The sequence below is a fragment of the Exophiala aquamarina genome (genome assembly GCF_000709125.1).
Source record: "Exophiala aquamarina CBS 119918 chromosome Unknown aczIA-supercont1.17, whole genome shotgun sequence".
Classification (NCBI taxonomy): domain Eukaryota; kingdom Fungi; phylum Ascomycota; class Eurotiomycetes; order Chaetothyriales; family Herpotrichiellaceae; genus Exophiala; species Exophiala aquamarina.
The window spans coordinates 294726-316053 of record NW_013550571.1 but is presented as its reverse complement, the minus strand read 5'-3'; the positions used below and the strand labels follow the sequence as shown (position 1 = coordinate 316053).

At 50.4% G+C, this 21328-nt stretch overlaps 7 protein-coding genes across 7 annotated transcripts; 4 read left to right on the top strand and 3 right to left on the bottom strand.

Annotated features, from left to right (window-relative positions):
* Positions 1–288: 288 nt before the first annotated feature.
* Positions 289–1511, top strand: A1O9_11380 (uncharacterized protein; the record flags this gene model as incomplete). Its single annotated transcript, XM_013399674.1, has 3 exons — positions 289–1038; positions 1101–1181; positions 1302–1511. 3 exons carry the CDS (start codon positions 289–291, stop codon positions 1509–1511), a joined length of 1041 nt encoding a protein of 346 aa, XP_013255128.1.
* Positions 1512–3896: 2385 nt separating this feature from the next.
* A1O9_11379 (uncharacterized protein) lies at positions 3897–7135 on the bottom strand (the record flags this gene model as incomplete). The annotated part of the gene is made up of 4 exons (XM_013399673.1): positions 3897–5362; positions 5417–5894; positions 5944–6272; positions 6319–7135. 4 exons carry the CDS (start codon positions 7133–7135, stop codon positions 3897–3899), a joined length of 3090 nt encoding a protein of 1029 aa, XP_013255127.1.
* A 4592-nt stretch (positions 7136–11727) lies between these two features.
* Positions 11728–12675, top strand: A1O9_11378 (uncharacterized protein; the record flags this gene model as incomplete). The annotated part of the gene is made up of 1 exon (XM_013399672.1): positions 11728–12675. The coding sequence occupies one exon, from the start codon at positions 11728–11730 to the stop codon at positions 12673–12675; it is 948 nt and encodes a 315-aa protein (XP_013255126.1).
* Positions 12676–13139: 464 nt separating this feature from the next.
* On the bottom strand, positions 13140–14582 carry A1O9_11377 (uncharacterized protein; the record flags this gene model as incomplete). The annotated part of the gene is made up of 1 exon (XM_013399671.1): positions 13140–14582. One exon carries the CDS (start codon positions 14580–14582, stop codon positions 13140–13142), a length of 1443 nt encoding a protein of 480 aa, XP_013255125.1.
* Positions 14583–15245: 663 nt separating this feature from the next.
* A1O9_11376 (uncharacterized protein) lies at positions 15246–17141 on the top strand (the record flags this gene model as incomplete). The annotated part of the gene is made up of 2 exons (XM_013399670.1): positions 15246–15315; positions 15616–17141. 2 exons carry the CDS (start codon positions 15246–15248, stop codon positions 17139–17141), a joined length of 1596 nt encoding a protein of 531 aa, XP_013255124.1.
* Positions 17142–17489: 348 nt separating this feature from the next.
* Positions 17490–18449, bottom strand: A1O9_11375 (uncharacterized protein; the record flags this gene model as incomplete). The annotated part of the gene is made up of 3 exons (XM_013399669.1): positions 17490–18139; positions 18203–18316; positions 18374–18449. The coding sequence occupies 3 exons, from the start codon at positions 18447–18449 to the stop codon at positions 17490–17492; spliced, it is 840 nt and encodes a 279-aa protein (XP_013255123.1).
* A 1155-nt stretch (positions 18450–19604) lies between these two features.
* On the top strand, positions 19605–21146 carry A1O9_11374 (high-affinity nickel-transporter; the record flags this gene model as incomplete). The annotated part of the gene is made up of 1 exon (XM_013399668.1): positions 19605–21146. The coding sequence occupies one exon, from the start codon at positions 19605–19607 to the stop codon at positions 21144–21146; it is 1542 nt and encodes a 513-aa protein (XP_013255122.1).
* Positions 21147–21328: the final 182 nt, after the last annotated feature.

The window sequence follows — 21328 nt, the reverse complement described above, 5'->3', positions numbered from 1 at the left end:
GTGTGTGAAGTTTCAGTTCTTGGAGTTTAGGTTCTTGCCAGAAAATGATACCGGCTAAGTTGCCTAATTCATTTTAGGGTTGGTCTCGAACTTAGGTTCCTGAACTTTTTGGATGTCGTGCACCTGCATTGAAAGAACAGGTCAATTCATCTTGACAACACTCCTCTGGGAGCTCCGACGAGGCTATACCCTGTTCCAAAAGATGTCTCCTCGTTCAAGCGGCTCCCGGCGCATAGCCGAAGCGTTAATTTGTAAGCGTGGCACAGCTCCAACACCTTGCCCCGAAAAATGAGGACAGAGACCCGAACTAACTCAGTACCTTGCGCAGCACAAACTTCCTTCAAAGGCTCCCCAGCACACGTCTGTCGCTCATGTCGTGTGGCATTATCTATTCCTTTCTCTCAGGCTACGCGATCTGCATCGACTGCAGCCGCAAAGGCCGGGGTTGACGCACCAGCTGCTGCACGGCTCTCTCCATCTGGCCCCGAAGCGTCCCCTACTTCGCAACCACTCTTCACCATCAAAGCCGGCGTTGTTGTTAGCAGGCCTCCTCTTCTCACGCCCGATCCCCATCCTTTCGAAACAGCATATCATCTATATCAACGTCGGCTGAACGAACGACTTGCCCTCCCCTTCAGCCAATATTTCTATTACAAGAAGAACACTCCGGCTATGGAACAATGGCGGACCCATCGCCAGGCACGAGGTGGTGCAGCAGCAAGAGATATTGGGAGGTATAATGCGCACAGCCCTGAGGCATGGAATGACGAGGTTTTGGTTGGCGACGAGACCGCACAGCCAGCCAAGATCGTAGAGCAATTAGTTGCCGAGGAAGGCCGCTCAGAAGATTTTACAGGATCTGGGGATCCGAGATATGCTGGACTCATGCGGAGAACAGAGGCAGACGAGAAGAACGACCAGAAGAGCCTCGAGAGGAGTTTGACCCGGACATTATACTTATTGGTAAAGGCAAAGGGCGACGGCGAGCTGTGGAAATTCCCTGCAGGAACTCTAGCGGCCACAGAGGGGTTAAAAGAGGTGAGGAGCAACTGGAACTTTCTTGACCGAGACTTTAATTGCTAACATACAGTGTCGTACAGGCCGCCCAACGAATTCTGTTTGCCTCTTGTGGCGTCAACATGAACACTTTCTTCGTCGGTAATCATCCCGTCGGTCACTACGTACACAAATTCTCGTCCCCCAAAACACCAGAATCACCCGCATCCATTGAGCCAAAGCCTCTGGATCCCAAGAAAGCGACGACTGCAGCATCAAAAGCATCAACAAAGACCCCCCCCAAGCAAGGCCACGCGCCTGCTAGTGACACTACAATGGTCGACGGTGAGAAGATATTCTTCATGAAAGCTAGGATCCTGGCTGGACAGGCAGATCTGAGTATCGCACAGAACAAGAATATCGAGGACTTCAAATGGGTCAGCAAAGAGGAGGTGGAGAAGTTGGTTGCTCCTGAGTACTGGCTGAGAGTCAAGAATATGCTTGTTGCTCAGTGAGTCGGACTGGAGCGTCAAGTGCTTGACTCCCATCGAGTACGGAGTCCAATGAGTCCTACGTCACGCATTTTTGACATCGAGACTACGAGCAGGAGAGACTGTATCATACATCGAAATCCTGCCTTTGCAACTTCATGGAACCATCAGAGGCTGTGAGCCACCATTTTTGTATAGTATTTACCAAGACATCTGAGAACTGATCCCCTATTCTTCCTGAAATCGGGATAATGCTTGTACAGCCACAATGAAGTTTGTGATTATATCAGTCTAACTAGCGACGGGATTATAGTGGCCAGAGGGATGACAGATCATAACTCTAGCGATACCACTCGGTAGCTACATCCCGTATTATATATGCCATATATTGACATCGCAAGGCTGAACTTTGAACTTGAACGTCTCTCACGCAACTCGTGCTGCTTTAAGCTTCACTGACCCCAGAAAGAAAAGTGGTTCTCAACGTCATTTGATCTATTAGCATAAAAGAATGGATGCGTCTAGCTTGACCTGTTACATGTATGTAGCTTGTTATATATCAGCGTCAACCATTCTGTGTACAGGTATTGGCACCTATAACCCTATTTTAGGTCTGTTTCCAGGGGCCACGCAGAATGCATGGACCCCCTTATTTAGGGGTATATAGATGGTATATCCTGCCTAGTCTCTGTAATCTCCACCCAAATTTTCACCCACTAACAGCGCTGCTTTGATTTTTGTAACAACAGCCGTACGGTGTTTATAAATCATTGGTTGAATCTCCTTGGTCCCTCGGGGGTAGGTAAATCTTCGGGAGCCTGGCGTGCTTGACGGCTGGAAAGGGTCTGCTGGTGGTCGTCTTCCCAGCCTTGGGAAGGCCCTCAATAGACGTCCCATCGGAGGCCGGGCGGCCGGAGCTCCTGGGGTTGGCGTAGCTGTTTGTGCGGTTAGGGACGATCCAGTGGGTTGGACTTACGGTTGAGCAGGATAGGAGGGGGTCCCTGCTCCCGGTTGTTGCGCGTGAGGAGCAGAAGGTCCGCTTGGCCTTGTAGGCGGGTGACGAAGTTGCGCGCCAGGGGGTGCTCTGTATGCAGCGCTCGTCTGGCCTTGTGTCGATTGTGCGCCCTGCCCAGTCGCGGCTCTGAGGGTGTAGAGATCTTGAGTAAGGGTTGCTCTATGCACAAAAGAGCCCTGTGGTGGTGGTTCGAAGATATTGATCTTTTCATACGCTGCGATGAACCCTTAGTACATTTCTGTATCGTATCTATTGATAGACCTTAGTGGTTATGGCTCTAGTTTCGATATTACAGCAATCCTAGGCTTTCTGTCTAAACATACCCTTTCAATTTCTTGTTCGGCTCCTGGAACGTAGATGGAGGCGTCGTTGATATAATTGAATGCTTGCGGGCTGGCGACGACACTTAAGCTTTGACTCTGTAGGAGTGCTACATCAACCGCCATTGTATGCCGGATCTTGAGCAATGCGTACTACACCCCTTTTTCTGTAAAAATGCCGTTTTCAATTGTGTTAGCCACTAAGTCACTGCGTCAGGTTCCACCTATCATGTGGAGCAGGAGTAGTAGGTACCTACATATGTGCGCCACCATGGAGTCAAATGCCGCGAACTGATACATGGCCACTTCCCCCAGCGCGTGGTCGGCACTGAGCGATCCAGTGCTGATGCACACAGCATACCTGAATGGCCGTGCTCTAATGTTTCTTGCTGCCGTCGCTCGTTCCAACGCTGAAATATAGACATTTCGGGAGTAGTTTAGGAAAGTGGTTTGCCAGTGAATGAGGCTTGCAATGCGGCGAGGTCTCTGGTGCCTCATCTACACCCACATCGGATGGATCGACTGATCTACCGTTCGATAATGGGATCCTTACCATTGTGGTTGTGAGTAGATCCTTGGATCTGAAGAGGTTGCTCTCGTTGGTATTTCATCGGAAGCTTGATTTATGCTGGGTATACTACAAGTTAGAGGACAGACTCGTGCTATTTCTTCATCCTAGCGTGTTAGGCTGAAACTTTGATACTGATCATCCTGTTTACCTGATAGTGGAAACGATACTGTAGTCCTGCCAGTTTTCCAAGGCCATGTGGAAGAAGACTTCGCTATCGCGGCGTAGTTTAGCGATGTTAAAAGGTCGAGCTGTGATACATACAGACTCTGGCAAGACTCAAAGCAATGAATTCAACGATGTTCATGCTAGAACTAATTCGTGAACCCTTTCATCTACGGTACGTCTGATTGCGTAGCATCGAAGGTTAGCCCGATTATATGACACATGATCAAAGAATAGTCAAGCAACCTTTTGTCAAGAGTGATAGCGTGACTTGACCGTGATACCTAAGAACGGAATACAACAGATGCGGCTCTTTTCCCTGCCTTCCAAGCATTGCCCCTTTACCATGGCATCATTATGGATACTGCCGCCATAAATGTGCACAGAGTGATCCTTTTCTTAGAAATTCTCAACTTGGTTGACACGCTCGTCGCCCTTGAGATCCTTGGAATACTCGCCACAGTCGCTTCTTTCCATATCACCCATTTGATTTCCACAGGGCCCAACAGGCCGTGTGGCATCCAGTCGAGGTCATGGTACCGTTCATCGATCATCTCCAGAGTCATGCCAATAAATATTGCGGTACTCAGTTCATGCTTGACGGCATTCAGTAGTGGGGTCGAGATGATGACCGCCAATTCGTTCGTGTTATCATCATTGCCACCACAGCGCAAGTGCGGCGTGAGATCCGCCAGCGGCTGGATCGAATCGAATGCGGGCAGTGGCTGGCCGTTGATGGACCCACGGAGCGTGTGCTCTATAGGAGGCAACGACAAGAAAGCTCCAGGGCGCCCTCCGTCCGCCAACGATCCAAGACTCTGTGGGCAGGTGAAGTTTGTTCTATAGGTGCCGATACCAGAACTATGAGCTAGGCTAGCATTCAGCTCAGACCACCGGAGCAGTTGCGTGGAATCGAAGTGGTATTCAGTGACATGAGTGCGAACTTGCATTGCGTCTTCGTCATCAGGGGACGGCCCGTGCCAGGCGGAGATCGTCAGATCCCACTCTTCGAGGGCTGTTGGTGGTGCGACAGAGCTGTTGTGTGAGATGACGCTGTCTTCGGTGGCAACCTCTCCTGGTTGTGAGAAAGCAGCAGAGAGGCGTATATCGGATCCCTCAACGATGACTTTTGTAAAATAGACATTGTTCGACACCTGGACGGCTGGCGGTGAGATGCGTTGCTCTGTGAAAGCCAGAAGTGTCGTTTCATTGGCAGCCATTTTCAATGTTGTCGTGAGGGTGGATGTTTCTTCCTTTGTCGAATTTAGGAGTAGGGTAGTCTCGCCAGTCCAAGCATTGAGAATATATGTAGTTGGTTTGGTCAGGATCGAACGGAAAGTGAAGCTGCACGATACCGATTGGGAATCATCGTTATAGATGTAGACATATTCGTTGCTGGAGTCAGCATCAGAGCGCCACACAGTGTAAACGTTGTTATTAGGACAATCGAGCTTCACTCGCGGTTCAATCTCCTGGTCCTCAAGTGCATTAAGGAGGTCTTGGAAAGTGTCCAGTTGGTGCACATTGTCCAACTTGATGGAGAGTACCTCGTCCATGAGCTCGGAGACCTTGATTTGTTCTGTTTCGACAGCTGAAATCGCATTCTGTGGGGGTTGTCCGACGAAGAAGATGGGAAGCCCACTTTTGGCATATGATAGCAAACGCGAGGCAGCCGCACTTGAGATGCCAGTCTGGTCATAGAGCACTAAGGCCTTATAGCCTGGCCCCTCAGGCGCCAGGGTATTGTCACTTACTTCGGCCAGAGGAAGATCAAAGTTGCTAGGACCAAGATACTCGTGAGTGTATCCTGCGTGGAGTCAGCAGAGGAATTCCAGTGGAACCTGAATGCAATGTGTTTCACCTTTTTCTAACAACTGACTCATGCCATAGTTCTCCTGTCCTTGAATGAAGGTAGGTTTGTGGAGATAGAAGGCAAGGTCAACTTTTGATATCCCTTGTTGGAGCACCATGTTGTTTCGTCCGAAGAAATCTGTTATGTCACTGAAGTGCTGCCACGCAGGCTGTAATGGACCCCAGTTTTCTGTTGCAATCAAGAAAAGTCCTTGGAATCCGGGCCATGTCGTATCCACGTAGTCTCCAGAATACTGCGCCCCGTGAATGACAATGTCGTTGACTCCGGCAGCCCAAGACCGCTTTGCTTGCCAGATCAAACTTGAGAGCATCTGTGTATATGTCACCATTGTAGCACCAAGCTCCGTGGAAATAATCTTAGCATTTGCAACATGCGCTGGTCCCGTGAATTCTTTGTATTTATCCACAACATCGAGAAACGCGAGAGTTTCTGTTTGTGGTAGATCCACATGAGGTATCGAAGCAGACTGCCATGTTTCAGCGTTGCGAAGGGCATTCCTAAGCGTATGAGCTTACCATGTCGACAGGTATATTGTAAGCCGTTTGAGCAGAATACTCCATGCCTACCCCACGAGACCAGTCGGTGAGCGCTTGCAAGTATTCTCCATAGCAACTTGTCAAGACATCAAGATAGTCCAAGTTGTACAGACTAATGTTTTGCGCAGAATAGGGTCCGTAGATGTATTCCTCGTGGTATGTGGAATGGGATTGCCGGAACTGGTTGTGGGCAACGAAGATCAATGGTAGGTACCTGACCAAACTGTAGCCCTTGGCTCTTTCGAATCTATCCAGGAAGCCTGGGGTCCACCACATCGAAGAGAGAATCTCTATGCTATCTTCAAATCCTAATTTGCGTCAGCACGATATCATCATCTTGAAATCTCGGCAGACCTTTGCTTTTGAGGCTCTTAACCAAGTCCCTAACTTCGCTGTCGTTGAGAACATATTCGTCCACGAAGTTGGTCATCAGTTGTGCCCCCGCCTTCGAAAAGTGATCAACGACCCAAGAGCCGTTGCCGAGAAAGTTTGTTGCATTTATGCCGCCCTTTATCGACCTTTGGTTGGTGTAGCCCTCCCAGAATGTAAGCAACCGCCACTCGGATTCGCTATCGGGGGCAGTCAACGACAGCTGGCCTTCCTCTACCTGGTCGGACAAATCAACGATTGTATCTTCGTCGATGTAATAGACTGGCTCTGGGCCATCCATAGCAGAATTGACGATCTGCACAGCAATTGTGGCTGCAAGGTTCGGGTTGCCAAATGATTCCATCGCATGTTGGTATGCTTCTCCTTCGCTTACTTCCTGCGGCAGCTCCGACGGTGGGGGAACATGACCCTCGAATGACTCACCAGGCTGTAGAGTTACATTACCGGCAAGAAGCTGTACCGCAAGACCTATGGATTCAACAGGCGCAGGGATGCCTTGTCCCTGGCTAGCGCCGAGCCCGGAATCAATCTGCACTTTATTTTCTTGCCCAACTTTTAAAATTTCTCGGAAGATGTTATTAAATGCCGGAGTTCCATAGCCGTACATGGCCCAGTCTGTTGGAGGCTCAATGCCATCAATGGGTAGTCCGAAGATGTAATGAGGCACAACAGTAACGCCACCACCACCGATAGCAGCAATGCTGTCGATGTCTCCTCTCAAGATCTCGCTGGAGACGCTGGCATCAGGAAACCTGCGTAAGGTCAGCAGTGGTCTAGGCATCTTGTATCACTTGTATCCTGATTACCAGTAGAAGAAGCGTGGTCGATATTGATTGGACGGATTCTCGAAACTTCCAGAGAGAAGTTCACTAGCCGCCAGGGGAGAAAATAGCAAGAGAAGAGAGCAAAGACAACCTGACATTTCCAAGTAAACCATATCTGCGGTATATTGAATTTGATGATTGAATGTAAGCCTGAGCGATGTTGAAGCCGCTTTATAGCCATATACTACTTCTTAGGCAGTCTAAATTTGGAACCTTTGTCCTTGATACCATGGGTCGCTCTGCATAGGTCAAGGGATGTGGTCAAGCATTGAACCACAATTTCCCATGCTGGGGCACATTGGGGCCAGTGTCATCCAAAACCATAGAGGATGCCTTCTTAGGTCAATTCCTGAGTGCTGGTGACACCGAAGTGTAGGCAAAGCACCATACCTCATCCAGAGGTCAATGGCGCCATACCCGTATCTGTATCCCAAGACGCGGAGGCTTGGCAGGGGTTACAGCCTTCGGTGGCCAGTGCTTCATAAGACTCATCACTATTCAGTGCTCAATTAGCCTCGTTCGTATGCCCGGAAATGTTTATGCGCGCTGTGTAGTGCCACTTTCGTCTCTCGCATAGGGCAGCTATTAAGTGCGTACGGAAAGCCGCAGGTTTTATTCCACTTACATTTACGTTCACCAGCGTTGACCGCACGTGCTAATCATTACGCATGACACAGCATTGGATACTGCCCAATTATGCAGCACTTCAACCGGGCATCGTATCCTGTCTCGTCGACAGAGCAATAATCTTCATAGAGTATGAAGCCCTCCTGAACTTCACATGAAGTTTACTCGAACCTCATTTCTTTAGTCATAGTCGTAACTTGCACTTCACTCCAACCCTACATAACTTTCACCCTCAAATCACTCCGGCATTCATCTAGCCACCACCTTTCTCCGATAGCGCCTGTCTGCCGAAACGACCAGGGAGCCTGAGAAGGCACAATCGGTCCGAAGCCCATATCCTCATGCCCAGGGCTTGGCTCAACCAAGATCTTGGCGAATGCGACTTGGAAGTGTGAGTGGTTTGGTGGATTCAGTGGACCAACTGATGGATACCTGAGCTGATTATGCCCGGGATCTCGGCAGGGTTGGCAGCTGAAATTACAAGTTGATCTTCTAACTGCCCTGCTAGATCGCCCAGTCACCAACTTGATTTGTGGAAGTCAAAAGAATTGACATATGGGCAAACTCCCACGTTAACAAAATGTCGTTGGAAATTGACATTTTCTGAATTTAGGCGCTGTGATTTGGAGGACAGGAATTCCTTGAAAAGTCCGTAGTTCCCCACACCGACTATGGTCGGTGTGGCCGGAAGATCGAAGGGTTGCGCTACCTGTCGTCGACGGAAGATCAAGGTGAGGCCCTTCTCTTCAGCGCGACCTAGAAGGACTTGACTCACATTTGCGGCATAGTGCGATCTCGGAAAGCCCATGTGTGAAACATGCCAGAAGTCGAAGCGTCTATGCGAGGGCTATGACCGGTATCCGGTATTTGTGAGTAAATCACCGCATCCCATTCATGGCGATTATCTTGTGTTCTGCACGTGAGATAGGTGGTTAATTCGCGTTGCCTTGCTTCCACGCAGCTCGTTCGTACAATCAGAGGTTTCGAGAAGCGCAAGCCGCTTGAAGAGGCCAAACCGTTAAGCTTGCCGATACGAAATGGAATCACGCGACCGGAGATACAACAATCAAACGTTGCGCTTGAGGCGCGCAGGGCGCAGCGACATCCACAAGCGCTAACAACTCAACCTCCGGTCGCAGCGATCACATCTACACTACGCTCCTTCCACAGTAGCGCCGTGGAGGCAGTTCGCTGTATCAACTATACGTACGAGCTATATGTTGAATCGCCAGATGGACGGAACAGGTATCCGCACATACCTATCAGTAGCTTCTACCACGCTATACTATCGCACGGATCCTCGGACCAAGCCTTAGATCCCGCCATATTAGCCATGGCAACATGCGGCCAAGGCCTGGCCCGAAACGATACGCAGATGCTTAGGGAATCGAGAGAACTGTATGGTCGGGCCCTGAGGGCGCTACAATACGCCTTGGATTCTCCTGATATGGCCATGAAGGACGAAACTTTAGCAGTGTCTTGCCTCATGGCCCTGTATGAGGTAAATAGAACCGTCCACCTGCCTCACTCTCCACAAAGCTGAGCCTTCCAGATGCTCGTGTACAACCACTAATAGTAATTCTAGTGGAGCAACCCAGGAAAGGACTGGCTGAGCCATATTGCCGGGATCTGTACACTATTCCTAGCACGCGGTTCCGAAAGGCAACGAGGAATTCTTGCACTTAGAGCGTTTGAGAGTTGTCGCTACAATCTCGTGAGACACCATGCACCTGTGAACCTGTCAGACCCCAAAAGTTAAGAACGCACAATAGATGCTCTACTGCATATCGAACCGCAAAGCGTTAGGATTTGACAATAGCGCCTGGGTGCACAAACCTTGGTCAGGTTGCGATAAAGGCCTTGGACAACAAATCATGGATCACGGCTTCATATACACAGCCGTGCTCGAGAAACTTGATGACTTCGTCAACCAGCTACACACCACTGAAAGGGCCCGGGAAACAGTTCGAAGATGTATGTTATCTGTGAAGGGTCTCCAAGGTCTTTTCGGAATGCTAGAGGAATGTCCTCCGGAATCTGATACTTCAGAAGAAGAGAAATTCTATCAAGATACGAACCGCATTCTGCTTCAGATCACTGCAATGATGTTGGAATTAGGGCTGCGCTCTTCAGCTCGGGCGGTATTAGACAGAGCCGATAGCGTCATAGGGCCAGACCTTGTTGACTCCCAAATATCAGCAGCTCCCGGCCAGGATACCCAGAAGACGCTTCAAAAGGAGATCCCAGAATGCAGCCAACAAACTTCTTTGGCGAAGGGTATTGTGCAGAAAGCGGGAATCGTTATGGAACGACGTCGGATAGCTGTTGACCGTCTACTTCTCCCACTGGAAATGGCTTCCAAGTGCTTGCAGGACAGGCCTTGTCCGGAATATCAGCAGTCCTTTGAGCTACGGAGACAACTGCTTGGACTTGCTAGGAAAGGCGAAATAATCAGACAGCATTAGGAATAGTGGGTGGAGGGAAAGACAAATTTGGAATCCCAATGAAATTGTGAGGATTCCAGACGCCGACCTCGACCCCTCCAAAACGAGACGATGAAGATCGCCGCGGGGCTACTGTCGGTAAGTTGTTAGAGATTATGGGGATATGAATAGCCACCAGATAGAATGCCGTCCATAGTTAGCTCGTCCAAAATGTCGTCCAGAGACAGTGTGGAGACGTCCTCCATGGTGGTCATGATAATACTGACAGATTTTCCTTGCAAATTAAGTATAGTACTGATGTCTACCTCAAATGATTGGAAAGTCTCTGGTGTACACTTGCTCGCCACGTTGGGAATGTTAGATTTCTCCAAGATCATACCTGGATGTGTACGAGTCCACATACGGACAATAGCATGACAAATTGAATCACGTGCTTGACATGTGAATCTAGACGCGAAGCAGCTACGTCACTGAGCGATGGAGGGTCTCAAGCAGCGACTCCGGCCGTAAAAGGGCTCCAGCAGGACCGGGAAATATGTCCCGGCGCCTTCGGAACATGTGAAACACCAGACAGGCAAACACAGGGGCCAAATTGAGGGATCCCGCTTCAAGGCTTTGGTGTTACTCAGCACTGGCGCCCTCGAAAGTGAGGTCTCGCAAAGGAGAGGTGGGTTTTTGCTGTGCAGCTGTCATGATGCGCAGAGTATTTCGGCTCCAGCCTGGAGGAAGACGTGAAGATGTCGGCTTCGAATGAAATTGAATCAAGGTCAGGCTGAAATTGGTTGTAAACTATGAATGGGCCCGGTGTGACTGCAGGTACTGCCGAACTCTCTTTGACAGACCGATCAAAAGAGCACCTCAAATGGCCTCAATTTAGGGCGCCCTTTACGGGGGATAGTATTACTGTACTTACTGCCACATCTGGAATAAAAACAAGCTTACGTGTTTAAAGTACGGAAGTCTAAGCTAATTTCAATGCAGCATTTGGTGATTTCTTGCAGAGACTGGGTTAGGTTAGAGTTAGGGTTCCCCGCCGCTAACCACGAGCTTTCATGCGAGATAAACATCCACACCTTGAAAAGAGATAGTTCTCCATCCAAGCCCAAAGCCTATCTCCCAGCTTGGAGGTTCCCTATCCCTACTTCATACTATGTATGTATGTGCTGATAAATGGCGCGGAAATCTTCACGGAAAAGGAGCACTTACTAGCCCGGCACAGCGTCATCCAGACCGGGCGTTCGGAGCCTTCTACCAAGATGTCATTGACTCCCGCGGCCGTACTTTGACGAGCTGCTACGTCCGAATCGGACCCTGTCCCGGGCGTTGAAGTTCTCCATGCGGGAAGATCACACTCCGATGGTACCACACATCACCATCTAAGATCGAGCTATATCTAACCCATTCTCCTACAGGTGAGTCTCCCATTACTTTCATACCGCAGCAATAATACCCATTTTATCCGCATTGCTATTGTGAAAATGTCACCCCAAACCTACGAAAGCCAACGCGCCTGGAAAGACGTCCAACAATTCCTCCCGCAACATCTCCACTTCACTGATGAGCACCAGCCAGTTGAAGAGTGGTGGGAGAATCGAGGGCATAAAATCCATCTCGATCGATGGAGGAACCCAGCGGCTAAAATTCGACTGATCATGCACCATGGAGTCGGCACAAATGGCAGACAAATGTCCATGATTCTTGGCGTCCCTTTGCACATGGCCGGCTTCGAGCTCGTCGCCGTCGACATGCCCGGCTACGGGTGCACACAGATCGCGAAGGGCGTCACATACTCATACGACGACTGGGTGAACATTGCTAGCGACTTCATCGACTTCGAACTTGAGCATGACTCGCGGCCTGTCGTGCTCTATGGCCTTTCCGCCGGCGGCATGCTGACCTACCACACCGCGGGGCTCAATAAGAAAGTCAGCGGCATTGTCGGCATGACCTTCCTCGACCAACGAATCCAGCAAGTCGCCGACGAAACGGCGCGCAACTTCTTCATGAGCCGCATCGGCCTCCCGATGACACGTCTGTGCAACAATCCGCTCACCAGGAACCTTTCTGTCCCTATGTGGCTGGCGAGTAAGATGTCGGCGCTGGTCAATGACCCGAAAGCTCTGGAGATCATGTTGGCGGATCCGACGTCCGCTGGCTCGTGGAAGTCGATGCGGTTTTTGGCGACATACTCCTCGTACAAGCCGGCGATTGAGCCGGAGGATTTCGATGTCTGTCCAGTTCTGTTGACGCAACCGGCGAAAGATGCTTGGACACCGCTGCATTTGAGCAAGATGTTCCTGCCGAAGATCAAGAAGGTGCCGGTCAAAACTGTGATGCTGGAGAATGCTGGTCATTATCCTTTGGAACAGCCCGGTTTACAGCAGATGGTTGATGCAATCACTCAGTTTTTGAGGGAGTTGTCGTGAATGTAGACGGTTCGGGAGAAAACTAATAATTGTGTATTTCTGTTCAGCAGCCGGTAGGGGCCCAGACATTAATTATGGAGAGGGAGGGCATTGAAATGATAATCTCACGAACACAAGCACTGCGGCTAAGATCACGTCATACAATGCCTACAATGCACCATCGATGATGATACTTCGATGCTGCAGACTGTCTGGAACCGATGGGATTCTCACATCCGGGTGATCGTCATGTAGTTCACTCTCTTGTTGATCAACCATGCGTATGAAAGATTGGGTCGCTCAGATCAGCTATTGATATTCATTTGACCCAGCGTGGCGCTCCCTCCTCAGGCGTGACTACAGTCTAACGATGTGGATTTTGTACATTGGCGTAATACGAAAGATCTGTGTTATCCTTTTCTCTAACATTTTCAAACATGTCGCTCAGCCGGGCGGCGCAGAACAAATTCTGTTAGCAAGTATGTTTAACATGCCAGCATGAGTGAGAGCAGGCCCGCAACGAGCCCACTGACCAAAATTATACTTGCAGCCACGCTTGACGCAGCATTTCTCTGAGCTGGAGCAGTGGTATCGCCTGTGGACTGATTAGAGTCGTGACCCACAACTACCTCTCCCAACAGACTCGCAAAGCGCATTTCATTCTTCCCGAAGTCGAAGACGCTGAGGACGTTCTTGTAAAACCCTGCACCGATTATGTGTAGGGTGATGTCGCCGATACTAATAGTCTCGGACGGAACGAGATTCGATATGCAAATGCCTGCTTCCGTCTGGTACACGAGGTCGCGCCCGTCATGGAAGAACGTCTGATTGTCGAGCGTGATACCAAACGCCGGTGCGACAGCGTCACATTGCACAACATAGATGGAGAGCTCATCATTCCAGATGGCAGGAGGGTCGAATAAGGCGTTGATTGGTGCAACGATCTTTTCAGGGAGGAAAGTTAGGTAGTTGCCGTTATCGAAGAAGACTTGGAAACGTGTATCATCCGTCGTCAGGTTCTTCGCGTCATTCTGTGAGCCACCACCTACGGGAGTTGCAGGCCCGTATCTAAAGCCGTTGACTGTTGTTGTCCAGTAAGAGATGACCCTTTCTCCGCTCGTGAAATTCGCCGGTATGGTTTCGTGTATCTCGACTGGGACAGTGGCCCACTTGTCGCTGTGGTTCGCCGGTGCCAGACCGCCGAGTGTGAGGTACCCACCGAACCCGATGGTCTCGTTTTGCGACGTACGGGCAATGGCAAGGCTGAAATAGGGGTCAATCAAGCCTTGCTCCGACATGTTGAAGATGAGAGGCTCATATGGAAGTCTGTTGTACCAGAACGTCTCGTTGTCCTGCGACGGTCCTGGATGCGCCGATGTCAAGGAAGGATATCCCAATCCCAGGACGCCGACATTGACACCATCGCCCATAGGTGAAGAGGCGTTGATGATGCCGACTTTCTGCCGGATGGATAACCCCGCGAGTGTGATGTTTTCATACGCCATTACGCCCGAGGACATGCCGTCGCCGTACTGGATGCCGAAGATCTCGTCGGGGATCAGCTCATAGCTGGCACTGTTGATGGGATCATATGAGGCTGGCCCATAGTTGCAGGACTTTTGTGGGAGTTTGAGCCCGGAGGTGCGGTCAAAGCATGTGAAGTCATTTCTCACGACCCAGGTATCGCTGCTGCCGGTGTCAATGAAGACCTGGAAGGTTTGATCACCGAATGTCACGTTGGTGTCGAAGACCGACCCGAAGTTTGTTGCCGTCAGGAGAGATGTGCCATTGATGGATGATGAACCAGACTTATCGCGACGGTTCAGCGGTAAAGAGATCGACCTCTTTGGCACTCCTGCTGTCAGTGTTGTGGGAGCGAGGATGCATGTCATCAAGAGCAAAGACGGTCGCATGCTGGGCGACAGCATATTGAATGATGGCTGTATTCAAGAGGAGGATGATCAATGGAATTTGGCATGAAGGAACTTCTGAGAGGTTTCAATTCATACCTATTTAACCGTACAGATTGCCTGCGGCATCAAGCGCTAGTTTATGGTTCTCCAGCAACGTCGAATATTGAGTATACGAGAAGCCGAGCCCTCATTCAATTTTCGTAAGCTTTTAGCCTCACTTGGGGTATTTAAGCTTTGCAAGCTGGTTCATGTGGTGTCTTCTCAGGCTGAGGTAGGAAACCAAATCGTGGTGCTCGGGAGTCAGTTTATGGTACGTCGTATTTGTGATGTTGATGTCCTCGAGCCGCATACCAAGAAGACTGCGGCTGGTGAAGCGAGGACGGTGCGTCTCAATGAGGCAAAGCGCTGCTCTCGTATAATATAATTCTGAATTCGCGGATACCATTGGCCGTACCTCCCTTGTCACAGCTCCACACAAGGCTGCAACGTTTCTTTCAACCCCCTTAGAACAAGCAGTTGGCCTAAAATCTTAAATTCATCGACTCTGCGCGAGGGAGAATCAAGTATACGACAATGGTCTCCTCCACGTCACCTACATGGCTTTATTTCTCTGGCAATCAGACGAATGCAGATCTTATACGATACTGAAGCCGAGGAGCAAGACCCCCGCAGTTAGAAATGTCACCGTGGCTGGACAAGGAAAGCGAAGAAGCACACCCAAAGTTCGGTCGGGCTGTAAAACGTGCAAGTAAGTTTCCCAAACGCTATTTATGGTTGATTTGTCCTCGGGGGAAAATTCTCACAGCTCTCCTCTGAAGGCTTCGTCGCATCAAGTGCGACGAGACTCGACCAATTTGTCTCCGCTGTCAGCGTTCGGATCGCAAATGCGAGGGTGGGGGCTACGGCGTCAGAGAATCCTTCATCCCAGTCGAACATCCCTCGCAGGCGACAGGGCTTTCCGAACCGCAGATCACGGAATACAGCATTCCTTTTCAGGTTCCAGGCAGTAAAGCAGACCGCGAATTGCTCCACTACTATTGTTGCCAAGCTGCGCGTGATTTCTCTTCGTCGCTCGATGCGGATCTGTGGACGCACCTGATCCTCCAGCGCGGTCACAATGAACCCGTGATCAGGAATGCTTTGGTCACCCTCTCGTCCCTCCACAAAGGCTATCTCTTTGGAGGGTTACACAACCAGCCGGCGAAATTAGATTCTACGGAAGGCCATTCTACACGGAATTTGTCTCTTGTTGCGAGATCGCATCGGCACCTGAGAAATTACCTCTTCAGGCCTGACGCGTCCCATGAAGTCGCACTCATCTGCAGTATCATCTTTTACGCTTTTGAGTCATTACTCGGGGAACCTGAGCGTGCAATCCAGCATCTTGACCACGGTTTGAGGTTGTTGAAACAGTGCCAGAGCGAGTTAGCGATCAACAACGACAATTTTGGACTCCCAAAGCGGCTTGTTGCGTTGTACCAACGCCTCGACGTTCAAGCTAGCTCTTTCAACGATGCACGACGCCCAATGTTGACTCTTTGCACCTCGGCAGAGCGAGCTGGAAGCATCAGTATCGTGCCGCCATCCTTCCACGATCTCCATCATGCAGAGGAGGTCCTGACTAAGTTGGAGAACTGGGTGTTACATCACATCATTGAACATGTGGACTTAAAAAGTTGCCCTTGGGACGAATTTGCCCTGAGTATACTGGATGAGCGTCAAGTCCTGGCAACGCAGTTCGACAAGTATGGATATGCATTGGAACGACTTGGCACCCTCATTGAAATGAAATTGCAGTGGGCAGATCCGATGGTGCAACAAGAGCAGATGGCACCTTTTTTGTTCTTGCGAACACACTACTATCTCTTCCATTCAGTGGTGAATGAGAATTTGCCACGCCGGTTACAACTCAAGACGATATGGCAATCAGACGAGAGCTGTCAGACCAATGCCTGCTTTCCTATGTGCTCTTCAGACCACAATGGTAGCCTTCGCCTTGCTCTTTCCGATGTGTTGAGGCTCTCGTTAATTAAGAGCGGGAGTGTGGTACAGCCAACTGTGAAAGCAAAGGCATCCGCCACTCTGCCCCTTCCAAGCGGTCATAGCTCTTCGCACCGACGTACCTTTACTCTGTCCAGTCAAATCGTCGCGGCTCTCTACTTCACGTGTCTCAAAACAACCGATCCAGAGATCTTCTCTCGTGCCCGTGAGGCACTTTCCTCCATCCATGGTCGTGATGGACTTTGGGATGCTGAGATGGTATCATTCATAGTGGAGGAGCTATTCAAAAGTTATCCTAGCAACCAACATTCTGCTTCATCTAGTACAACTCTAGTGTCCGACGTTGGAAGCCAGCAGGGTGAAGTTATCTCCAACTCGAGTGGATTTGACTCTCCCTATCAATTGGACCAATTCTGTAGAGGAGCCCACGAGGGTCGCGGCACCCCACCCCATGGTGCAGAAGCCATGTTAGGAACACGACTTGAGGATATAGGAGCTGGTGTTATTGATGCAAGTGATGGTCTGGAAGGAGTCCTGCAACAACTACGTGCGAAGTTGATAATCCGCAAGTGACCTGGTGATGTCGGGAAGGGAGCACTGATTGAAAACGAAAACAGACCAGTGCAGGTAAAGGGATGTTGCTCGACTATGTTGAAGTAGTTCGATACAAACACTTTTCCCTAACATGTTGCACTATTGACAAGATATACTACACCGAAGCCGACGGCGTTGAATATTTAATTTGGACTACGCCCCTCTTACTCAAGCTCCTTTATCCTCTCACAATCTACCCACCATATCACAGTCACGAAGTCGATGATGAAATCGAAACAATGTCAGCGCACCTGCCAGTCGACATGACCTTCCACTGCCCGTCCTCGGTCTGAAGGCTATGTAGTCACCAATGGCTCATTTGGCAGTTCACAGCGGCTTTGTGAGCGTCCCAGAAACGTACGTGAGGGGGGCCCACTCAAAGTCTCTCTTCAGATCGACCTTCGCCCAAGCACCCGCTTTTTTCCATGTCGCTGCGGTGTCCCGATTCATGTGGCAGCCACCGAGAAAGAATTTCCAACCAAGAAGATGGTAAATTACCTGCATCGATCTTCCCAGAATACTGCCGGTTGTCGTCCATTGATTCTTGACATGTTCCACCACTAGGATCTGACCTCCAGGCTTCAGCAACTGGTACAAATCGCGGGTCGACTGGTCCAAATCAGGCACCGAGCACATCACACGAATGGTGACAATCGTGTCGAAGAGTGGCTTATCCGAGTCGATTTGAATATCTTGCTTGCGCAAAGCGAGGAGGAGTGGTGCCCTTTCGGCCGTGCTATTAAGGATATGGTATTTGCCGGTTAATTGGGCATCGTCAATGCGTGCCTGGAGGTCAGAGTGTAATCCTACACTGGGCTCGGCACCAAAGATACCAGTAATGGCGGGGTTATCTGAGAACCCTGTCACGTGTGATCCAGACCCAGGGCCAATGTCAAGGACCGCGCCACGAGCCTTGGAGAGTAACGGAGGGATGAGAGTTCCCGATCCTACCGGGGCCGGAGGCGGGATGACTGGCCCTGTATGAACGACGTCAGTATTGCAATCAACACCCCCGGACACTCAGAAGGTGGCACACATACTGGTCAGCCATTTCCAAAATGCTGCAAAGGAATCCTCTTTGACCTTGCTGAGGTTGGAAGGAGTTGGAAAGTGATGCTCGATCACGAAATATTGGTACGCAGTGCTGATGAAATCTGCATATGAATTTAGTTAGAGGTATCAAGGCGACGGCGAGTCTCATGGTCTCATACACTGTGCACTCCACCACATCAAGTACCAAGGCTCGATGGCAGCCAACAATTGCTCCTTGAACGGGGGCCAAGCCATGATGATAGATTTGTACTCAAATCAAAATGAATGGGCCGGAATGTGTGTGAGGGAAAGAAAGCGAGTTGAAGAAGAAATCCACGCTAAGTGGCGGGGAACGATGCTTTTATATGGATATCAACATGACCGACACCCTGGGGAACGAGTTTGGTGGCATTACCCCTAGAATTCGTATGTCGGACAGCCTCGCCAATACGAACAGAAGAGTCAGCTGAAACCCCTGCCGGGCACCACGAACCTGACGCTACTCTCCCACCTACAAAGTAATGTCGCTTGGCCAGGGTATCTAGCTAGGCCGATACCTGGGGTACAACATGCGGACTATGTGGAGGACGTCTTGACCTCTGTCGGATACTTACAGCACTTCAGCCGTCGAAGCTTGGCTCACCGTGTCGAACCAGGCAGAATGAATGGCTGATAAAATGGTAAAGTCGGAACTGTTGCCCCGCTGCTTTGGGAGGCGGTATTTTGCCCAAGCACATTTTCGGTTCACACGTCCTGTTGCTCACCAATTAATTAATTACCCACTATTTCATACTCAGGGTAGCTCTCTCAGAAAACCGGTAGGGGGGTTTCTAATACTCTAATAAGGCCTACTCTAGATCTGGAAAGGCGTGCTCTCCACGCGTCAGAAGCTCTGTGCAACCGACAAGCGGTTGGGTGAAATACAGCTTGCCACTTCTTTCATCCGCTCATCCTCGGCCGCGTCGGCAAATCACTGGGGCAATTTGACTCGTCGAGGTCGCTCGGCCAGGGACCCACGCACTCAAGAGAAGCAAAATCTGTAAACAGTCTAGCTTCAGGGAAGGGCTTATCGCGGCCGAGATACTCTCAGTCAAGACGGAAGACACCCCGCTCCGCCCCACGCTTTGCTGGCTCGCTTTGCAAATCAGACAAGTCATGATGGGCCTTTATCTTGCTCGTGTGGAAGCTGCCTTCCTATGATCCTTTTTATATGAAGCGCTGGGCAAGGCTTTCCATCAATTATGGCCCTTTTGGCGGAATCGCGATGAGCTGTTTTATTCCGCTCATCAGGCTTGAGAATCCCTTCAGCAAGCAACCTGCATCATCTCGACCCGTCGAGCCAAAACCCTTCTGGTCTGCGTTTTAGACACAGTGAGCCACTTGCGGCCGAGGATTGTGTAGCCTTCAATGATGGAGAGCTCAACTATAACCCTTGAAGAATCTGCGAATGGCAGCGCAGAGGTGACCAAATCTCGTTTTGCCAGGACCAGAGACCGAATCCACGGCCGCATGTCCGGCTTTCATGCTCGATTACCTTATCTCCGAAAACTACCACTCGCAGCCATTTTGATTATTTTACTGCTCATTGCCGTCAACTTGGTAGTCTGGGCTATTTGCGGCATCATCCTCGCCTACCATACCCAACTTCTGTCGACGGCGGCGTTGTCGTATACGCTGGGTCTCCGACATGCTCTGGACGCAGACCATATCTCAGCTATCGATCTAATGACTCGACGGCTGATTGCGACCGGACAACGACCCGTAACAGTGGGCACATTCTTCAGCCTGGGGCATAGTACCATCGTCGTGGTCACTTCAATTGTTGTAGCCGCCACGGCAGCAGGTGTATCCAGTCGCTTTGACAGTTTTGGGAATGTGGGTGGCATCATCGGCACTTCAGTGTCTGCAGCATTCTTGATCCTCCTCGGGATCATGAATGCCTACATCTTATACAAGCTTGTTGTGCAAATCAGAAAGGTCATTCGAATGCAACCAGATCAAGCTGCGGAAGAAGCCTGGAAGATCGAGGGTGGTGGAGTACTGTTCCGCCTTCTGAAACGGATGTTCAAGCTCATTGATCGACCTTGGAAGATGTATCCATTGGGGGTTCTCTTTGGACTGGGATTCGACACCAGCTCCGAAATTGCGCTCTTGGGGATCAGCAGTATTGAGGCAACAAGGGGAACCAGCATCTGGCTCATCCTCATCTTCCCGGTCCTGTTCACGGTCGGAATGTGCTTGGTTGACACCATCGATGGGGCCTTGATGATGAGCCTTTACGTCGCGCCCATGGGCGTGGGAGGAGATGACAAGAAAGATGATGAAGCTGGAGATGGAGAAAATGTAACAGTGACCACTCAACCAGTCGCTCTAGAGGATATTGACCGGCCGCCGTCTCAGCCCGCCACAGCGGCTGGGACCCATGCTCGAGTCAAGGACCCTCTCACATTCTTATATTACAGCATCGTCCTGACCTCCCTAACAGTCGTATGTGCCATTGTGATCGGCCTCCTGCAGCTCCTATCACTGATCCTGAACACCGCCCATCCGACAGGCAGGTTCTGGGACGGAGTGGAAATGGCAGGCGAGTACTACGAAGTGATTGGAGGAGCCATCTGCGGGAGTTTCATCGTCTTCGGCGGAATAAGCGCTCTCTGCTACCGGCCATGGAAGCGATGGGTCCAGCGGGAAAGAGCTCGCCTTCGGGCCCAGGCCGAGTGGGACAACGATCCTTCTACACGGAGTCCCCCGTATTGGGATGAAGATGACGGTATTACTATGGATAGTGGAGACCTTGACGCAGAGGGTGGATTGTATGCGGATCATGGCGATGCTGAACAATGGATCGATGGTGATGGAAAGCCGTCCTCTTCCTCCAAGCAAGAGACTGCTGCTAAGGCGTTTGATTCTCAAAGGTCTAGGAACGCAGGCGCAGCATCAACCGGGAAATAAAGCGTAAGAGGCAGCAGATCACAGATTTGGGATAGACAAAGAATCGCAGCGCTCGACCGATTAACGTGCAAAGTAGACTCCATAGGCCTGGTGCTGGGTACCTCTGGGAGGTAGTTACTCCATAGACGGACAGCTTCTAATTCCGTTGAAACAAATCAAAGAACCTTGGATCAGCCCTGCCG